This window comes from Glycine max, chromosome 18 (genome assembly GCF_000004515.6).
Source record: "Glycine max cultivar Williams 82 chromosome 18, Glycine_max_v4.0, whole genome shotgun sequence".
Classification (NCBI taxonomy): domain Eukaryota; kingdom Viridiplantae; phylum Streptophyta; class Magnoliopsida; order Fabales; family Fabaceae; genus Glycine; species Glycine max.
The window spans coordinates 13075306-13083859 of record NC_038254.2 but is presented as its reverse complement, the minus strand read 5'-3'; the positions used below and the strand labels follow the sequence as shown (position 1 = coordinate 13083859).

The 8554-nt window shown below is 32.6% G+C and overlaps 1 protein-coding gene across 1 annotated transcript; it reads left to right on the top strand.

Annotated features, from left to right (window-relative positions):
- Positions 1 to 239: 239 nt before the first annotated feature.
- On the top strand, positions 240 to 8233 carry LOC100781859 (glutathione S-transferase F10; the record flags this gene model as incomplete). Its single annotated transcript, XM_006603174.4, has 5 exons — positions 240 to 248; positions 4984 to 5090; positions 6674 to 6740; positions 6890 to 7049; positions 7391 to 8233. Coding segments are annotated over 5 exons (798 nt in total), but the record flags the coding sequence as incomplete, so codon positions are not given.
- Between the last annotated feature and the right edge of the window lie 321 nt (positions 8234 to 8554).

Sequence of the window (8554 nt, the reverse complement as noted above, 5' to 3'; positions counted from 1 at the left end):
AAAACCGGAAAAGACGTAGTCTATGAACTTTAAGTGAAAGGTTTGGGAGTTGTATTTACGCACGGGGAAGGTATTAACACCCCACACATTCGTCACAAGAGACAGCAGCCTTTAATCAAATGTGCAAATATGACTTCAATTTATGTTATTTTCCCTTTTCACGTTCTTATGTCTTTTTTATGCCTTTTTATATTTTTATCTTTTTCTGGTCGACAACGGTGTTTCCCTTTACTCCTACGTATTCCTCAATTGTGATAAGGAAATCAGACCTACGTAGTTCTTTGAGAACTAAACATTAGTTAAATTGTTTTTATCCCTTTTTGCAAGATATATTTTTATTGAATGAAAGGTCATTTAAGGCGTTGGACCATTAAACAATCTTTCGATTCTTTTGAAAGGAGAGGAAACATTAAGGCATTGGACCATTAATGATCTCCTTATTTTTTAAAATTAAAAGAGGTAATAAAGTTACGTGTTGATTTTAGGCCTTTAGAAGTTTACATTTAACCAATAAAAGCGGAAAAGACCATTTCAAGGCGTTGGACCTTTAAAAATGGCTTTTTTAGGCGATGACAAAAAGTTTGGTTAATGAATTGATTTTAACCTTAGTTTCACTTTGGTTATTAGTCGATTCGATTAAGAAAGGGAAATCCCAAAGAAAACGTCCGATTGATTTTTTTTATTTTACTAAAAGATATTTTTGTTATTATTTTTCCTCTTTTTGGTTTTAAACGTGGTTACGGCATGACCGAACGGTCGAAATTCATTTTAACAGGAGGATGTTACAATACAAATGATCGGTGAAAATTTATTTTATTTTTGATTAAGCGAGAAAATGACTTAAATAAATGACTAAAGCACGTCAAAAGGGGGTACCGAAAGTAAATGAAATGAAAATAGAAGGGGGTACACGAAACAAATGAGGACCACTAAGGGTGCATAGAATGAATTGAAAAGTTCAATTTCGGGAACTTACCAGTTGAAGATCGAAGAACGACGAAGAACGGTTGAAAATCTTCGCGAAATTACCCACGGAAACGTGACGGAAGCGTTACGGAAGCGCCTCAGCTTGGATTTTCTTCACGGAAACAATTTTTCTCACTAATTTTAAGTGAATCTCACATACCAGGAGGGTTGAACATCTTTGTTCTTCCCTCCTCCCCCTATTTATAGGAAAATCAGGGAGGAGCTTGCCACCCAGCTCGCCTAAGCGAGTTAGGTTACTTCCTCCAGAAGGCACCGCCTTCTGGAGAACATCCTGGAAGGCCCAAGTGGGCCTGGTTGCTATTTGCACCCCCTGTTTACTAAATACACCCCATTGCCTTTTTTTGCTGATTCTTTTTTCGTAACGTTACGAAACTTTACGAATTTCGTAACGATACTTGTTTTCTTTCCGTAATGTTACGAAACCTTAGGGATCACGTAATCATCCCCTTTTTGGGCTTCCAGGATGTTACGGAACTTTACGGATTGCGCACTAACACTTTCTTTCGACTTCCGGCATGTCACGGAACTTCACGGGTTGTGCAATAATGCTTTCTTCTGACTTCCGGCACGTCACGGAACTTCACGAATTGCCTAACGATGGGTGCTAAGTACCTCGAAGTAGTCAAACGAGGGTCGCATCCCAACAACGGATGATCCCCGGACGAAATTAGGGTATGACAATAGCCGCTGGTTGCTTTGGAATCATTTGAAAAAGTGTTCCAATCTGCATCACTATATCCTTCAAGTATAGCGGGAAACCTTTTATAATGTAATCCAAGGTTTATGGTTCTTTTAAGGTACCTCATTACTCTTTCAATAGCGTGTCAGTGCTTCATACTAGGTCTATTGGTAAACCTGCATAATAATCCCACAACATAGGCTATGTAGGGTCTAGTACAATCAGTGGCATACCTAAGGCTGCCAATGATACTTGTGTACTCAGTTTGTCGTATACCTTCACCAGTGTTCTTAAACAGTTTTACACTTGGATCATATGGTGTACTAGCAGGTTTACAGTCAAAGTAGTCATATTTCTTTAAGATCTTCTCAATGTAGTGAGATTGATCCAGAGAAATTCCCTCTTTTGACCTAGTAATCTTAATACCAAGGATTACACTTGCTTCTCCGAGGTCTTTCATATCAAATTTGTTACACAACAATGATCATTACTAATTGGTTTGCAGCCAGGAGGCAAGTCTACTAAATTCCAGGTCTTGTTAGATTCTAAAGAATCCATCTCATTATTAATGGCTTCTTGCCACAAGTCAGCATCCAAAGAAGACAAAGCTTCTTGAAGGTCTGATGGATCCTCCTCTAATGTATAGGTCATATAATTGGGCCCATACTCTTTAGCAATTCTTGCTCTCTTACCTCTTCGAGGCTCTATATCTAGTTCTGGTTGTGCAAGATTTTCACTACTAATAGCAGGAAGATGACTAGATGAAGTACCCCCATTATTCCTTAATTTAAAAGAAAATCAGAAACCAGATTCTTTCTCATCTCTGGAGTATGCATCACATCTTTAAGAATCAAAGTCTTTCCAGAGGTAAACTTTAGTTCAACATCTCCAGTTCCAGCAACACTAGTGGTGTGGGAATCACCCAACAACACTTTCTTATTTTCAACATTCGTGTATGTTTTAAACATAGCACGATCATAGTAGACATGGCGGGAGGCACCAGTGTCTACTCACTATCCATCTGGTCCTCCAATCATATTGATCTCAGTTATCACAGCTATGTATGACTCTTGAGCAATTTTTTATATCTCATGGGATTGAGACTTTACTGATTTATCATTAGTCATTTGATACTTGAGGTAGCGGCTAACAACATACTTTTTAGTCCCAGCTTCCTCAGTATCATACTTCTTTTCCAGAGCTAGCCAAACTAATTTGGCAGACTTATATGGGCTATAATAATCATAGAGATCATCAGCTAACCCATTCAGAATGAAATTCTTGCATAGGTAATCATTTTCATTCCAGAGAGCTAATTCCATAGTCATTTTATCCTTCACTTCCTTCTTAGCATCCTCAGGTACCACCGGAATATCAATGTTCAAAACATAGGCAACTTTTCTCATTGTTAAAGAAAACATCATCTTTTGTTGTCAACGTTTGAAATGATACCCTTCAAACCTAAAAGGTTTGTCGAGGTCATTGTTGTTCGAGTCAGTAATATCTACGGTAGCCATAGCAGAACCGAAACGTCTTAAAATTGTTGTAACAATAGTTTATGACAAACCGAAAAAATTATTGGCTGAGTCGCGGATAATGTCTCTTTCTTTAAGATATTTCGTGACACTGCCAAAAATTGTGCAAGCAGACTATCAACCACGAAGTCCCCAAGATAAAACAGCCCAGATCACTGTATAAGATTCCCATTGCACTAAGGGAACCTTTTCTAGAATTACACCCTCTTGTATGACTTGAAAAGTCACTCTAAAGTCACCCGAAAATATGACTTGAAAAGTCACTCTAACAGCCAACCAAAAATATGACTTGAAAAGTCACTCTAATAGCCAACCAAAAAATATGACTTGAAAAGTCACTATTATTGCCAACCGAAAATATGACTTAAAAAGTCACTCTTATAGCCAACCGAAAAATATGACTTAAAAAGTCACTCTTATAACCAATTGAAAATATGACTTAAAAAGTCACTCTTAGCCAACCGAAATTTTAGAGCGACAGAAAGAAAGAGGGAGAAGTTTGCCGGAAATGCATCGACTGAAATATGGGAGGGAGAAAGAAAAGTTGAGGAAATGCTTCTCAACTGAGGCAAGAAAAAATGAAGAAATGAGCTCTCTATATATAGGGAGTGAAACACTATTCAAGTGTTTATCCTGAGTGACGTGGGATTTGAAGCCTTTTTTTTTCTTTTTTTTTTTTCAAACTTTCATCCTTTGTTCTAACAATAACTTTATAAAATAAATAAATTAATTATTTTTGTTTGACTGAAGAAAAAAAATCTATCTATTAAGACAATCATGTATATAAAACTTTACACAATTTAAATAATACTATGTATGTAAGCCAATAGTACTTAACTATTTCATTTTTTTTAAATAACTTAGTAAAAAAAAAAAATTTTAAACAACATATCGTACACGAAAATAAAGTAGGACATGAGACTAAATTCACATATTTGGTATTAAAGTGGGAATCTCTCCCGATAATGTTTTTTCTTTATATTTTTTAAATTAAATGCCAGGATTGCATTATGACTAAATGATTACAAAATCGCATTCAACAAAAAAAAAATATTACAAAATCATAGATAATTTTTGTGGGAGTTAATTCTTTTCAAGTCATATAGGATACGAGTAACAAAAATCTTTCTTAGTAGAGCAATGCTATATAGCACGACAGATTCATCACCCGAAAGACACGAACTCTTGAAGGAATGGCTATCATTTTTTTAAGTAATTATTAATTAGCAGTTAAAAAAGTTATAAAATAATTTTTTAAGAAATAAATATATTTTTAATGTGAGTCTTTTTTTTTAGTTCTTTAGATTTGAAGTTGTTTTTTTCCAGAGTCAAGCATATGCAAAATATTACTTCTTTTTGTCCTTATGCAAAATGCGAGTAAAAAAAGAAATAAGAGATTCATAATTTTTAGCATATTTTATCGTCATAATATTTGATCTCTATTTTATATTTTAAAGTATAATTTTGTGATGGTTTGAAATAATCAAAATCAAGTCAATAAAAAAATTTAAGCAGTATTTAAAGTAATTAATGGATTTTTAATTTTTTTAATTACTGACTTCATTATGAAAATTTTGAATCATTTTAAAATGAAAAATAGAAAATCATACTTGCGAATTTCTTATTTCATGTTTGATCTGTGTTGCACAGAAGAACAAAAAAAAATATTTTATAAATTTCAAGAACTAAAAAAAATAACTTTAAATTTGAAAGACTAAAAAAAAAACACTCAAAGGATTAAAAACAAGGCTTTAATAAAATATACATCCGTGCTAATTGTACCCAAAGCGGGTGATAGTGTGTCTCATTGAGAAGGAAATTGAGTTTGAAACAATACATGTTGATGGCTTTAAGGGAGAGCACAACCAACCTGAGTACCTCAAATTGCAGGTGCAATTACCTTTTCTAAATGCATTTTTCATCCTCTAATAGTATAGGTTTTCCATTTCATCTCTATCTAAAGTGGCGTTTGGTGTTATTTTTTTGGGAATCATAAGTTGAGAAACTTAGTTTCTCATGTATTGGTATGCATTTTTTTTTTTAAAAAAATAATATTTCTAAAAAATGATGTTTCCCAAAAAACTTTTCCATGGAAAATGATGGAAATCTTATTGTCTCGAGTTAAACTTTTCTTTTACTATAGTAAAAGTATCATATTGTTTTTTATTAAGTCATATAATGTGATAAATAATTAAAATAATCGATAAAAATATTCATAATTTTTTTATTCCTTGAAAATTTATCTAAAAATTTTCAATGATCAATCAAAACAAATTTTATTCATTCTCAAAAATATAATAATCATGTCAAGAATTATGATTCCCATAAAAAAAAATCTCTTACCAAACACTTTCTAAAAGAAAAAAGATTTTCCATTTCTTCCATCAGCAATATAACATATCTAACATCTTACTTGGACACCGTGTAATTGAGCATTTGTGATTATATAACGTTATATGTGTGAGCTAATGTAGGGTCGATTTACTAGGAGAAAATGTTTTTAGTTTTCATTTTTAATTATTTTGTTTTCAAAGATTTATACAAATAGTAAAGATATTTTTCTTTTGTCTCTATGTGTCTTGTATACATCTCGAAAAAAAAAAGTGACAATTTTGTAATTAAAAGTAAAAATAAGAAATAAGAAAAGAAAATGATTTTTCAAATTAAACGGATTTAAATTTTCTTTTATTATTATCACTAAATGTATTAATTAATTGGCACCGTGTCATTCTAGCATAATCATAGGTCTTAAGTTTGAACCTCTATATGTAATTATGTCTTAAATACTAGAATGAAAAAAGTTTGTTTCTCAAAAACAATTGTATATATATACCTAAAGATTATCTCTTATTGTTGAGTAATACGATATCACAATGTTAGAAGAGAAAAATATATACATTTTTTATATTTGATAAAAATTAATTGTATCCTTGTTTTCCGGTATGACCATGTTTTACTACTTAATAATTGGGGGAAAATTTAAATATTTAGTAAGTTTCATCAACGTTTCTAAGTTCTAACCAGGTGAATGATTAGAATGAATTTAACTAAGTTTGTATGATTAAAAGCAAAACTAAAACAATATGTAATTGTAAAATGAAAATAAAGAGTAACGGCATGTATTGCAATCATTTTATACGTATTGAATAACGGATATGTGAGCAAAATTATAGCCAGCCCCTCTCTTGACAGATATTTAATGGAAAAACAAATTAGAAGGAAAAAAAACGATGTTCTTTTCAATCTGTTCATGTGCTTTTTTACAATATTCTTTCATGAGAAACATTTTTTTCAAGAATAAAATATTAATAAAGAAATAGATGTGGGGAGAGTCTAAGATAATCCTATATAGCTTAAATCAGATTAGTCAAGATTTAATATGATTGTAAAATATTAAGAATCTAAGATAAAGAAACAAAATGGATTTTTAATATTTTGTCAAATATAATATGCTTGTTGCTTGTAATTTACGGCCCGTTGGATTGATGTCTGTTGTTCAAGATGGTGATTATACGTGTGAAGATATATCTCTAATATCTGTTTGCAACCTGTCAAATTATTTAGGAACAGTTTTCTGGTAAGTTAGTTGGTGGCCAACAACTAACTTTTTTTTTTTTTTTTTTCAGTTTTGTTTTGGAAGTTAGTTTCTCTTTGATAGTTTGTTTTCTTGAGTGCTATATAAACATAGAACATTGGAGTATTTCCTTATGGGCAAGCCGTAGCAGTGAGGTCCCATCATCTCAATGAGAGAAAGATCGGGGTGTATGAGAGAGATATAGTTAAATTTGGAATCCTTGATGTTATTATCTCAACCTTGAAAGAACCAAGCAAGATTCTATTTGTACACAGTGATCTCTCTTGTACCAAAGTAGATCAATTTCGCTTCCTTTCGTGGATGTAGGTCCTTTGTGACTGAACTACGTAATTGCTCGTGTTCATCTTATATCTCTTATCTTTGTTTGATTCAATTTCTTTATTGTTATTAGTTTTTGTATGCGTGCTGTTGTGTTGTTCTATTTGCTGGTTTTGTAAATCAGTTGCAAGTAGAACCATAACAATACTCTTTATGGTTAGCCCTTTTACTTGTTTCCTCATCTTGTTTATATACCTTATAGTTTAACATAAATAACCTTGATCCTTTTCATTTTGGTCTTCATAAATAATTTTGATCTCTCTCTTAATTGTGTAGAATCAAGGGCAGTACTTAGATACTATTGTGAAAAGTACAAAAAACAAGGGACTGATTTGTTGGGGAAGACACTAGAAGCAGGGGATCTTGTGGAGAAATGGCTTGAAGTTGAGGCCCATAACTATTACCCACCAATCTACAACTTGGTTATGCATATTTTGGTTCACCCATTAAAGGGGGAGCCATTTGACCCAAAAGTTATTCAAGAGAGTGAAAAAAAGCTTGGGAAGGTGCTTGACATTTATGAGGAGAGGTTATCCAAGGCAAAGTACTTGGCAGGGGATTTCTTCAGCCTTGCTGACCTTAGCCATCTCCCATTTACTCATTATTGGATAAATCAAGTGAAAAAGGAGTATATGCTTAGAGAAAGGAAGCATGTGAGTGCTTGGTGGGATGATATTAGCAACAGGCCATCTTGGAAGAAGGTTCTCCTGCTATACAAATACCCTATTTAGTTGCTTAGCTAGAGGAACAAGCTTTTGTGTTTTCTATGACCTTGAGAATAAAATGTTGCCTTGTCTTCAAAGTAGTAGTTGTCAAGGAGTTTGGTATGGAGCTGTCTATGAAATTAAAGTTATCTAAGAGGCTTTTAGGGTCAAAATAAAATATTGCTATTTTAATATTTTGTGTATAGATATTAGAAAAAAGCCATCAACTGCAACTGCTAGTAACAAATACAATAAACCAGCCATCGGTGGGTGAGTACATTTGTAACTATACAAACGGTCTGCAACCATGATTTCAACTACAACATCAAGGCTTTTCAAGTTTCTGTAATTGCAATTATGATTGTATCAGCTATATTTATTTGCAATTTCCCATAATATCAACGACGGTAACAAAATTGTGAGCACAACCACAATTTAAAACCTTATTCTTGCCACAAATAATATTACATTAGACAATCAATAGAAGAAGAAAAAAATGCATCAATAATAGTACAGGGTTTAGACAATAGAATAAATATATATATTTTGCCTCAGTTAGTTAATTCTTGCCACCCAAACTGGTTTGCTTATTCTTCTAGTTACAAAAGCTCCTTCAGATATTTATGGTCTTCTGACTTTTCTCAGTTTCATATCCTCACATAAAATGTATCAATACCTTCTGGTATATATATTTGCAAAAAATAAAGCTATATGAAGATAGAGTCAAAGGATTTGC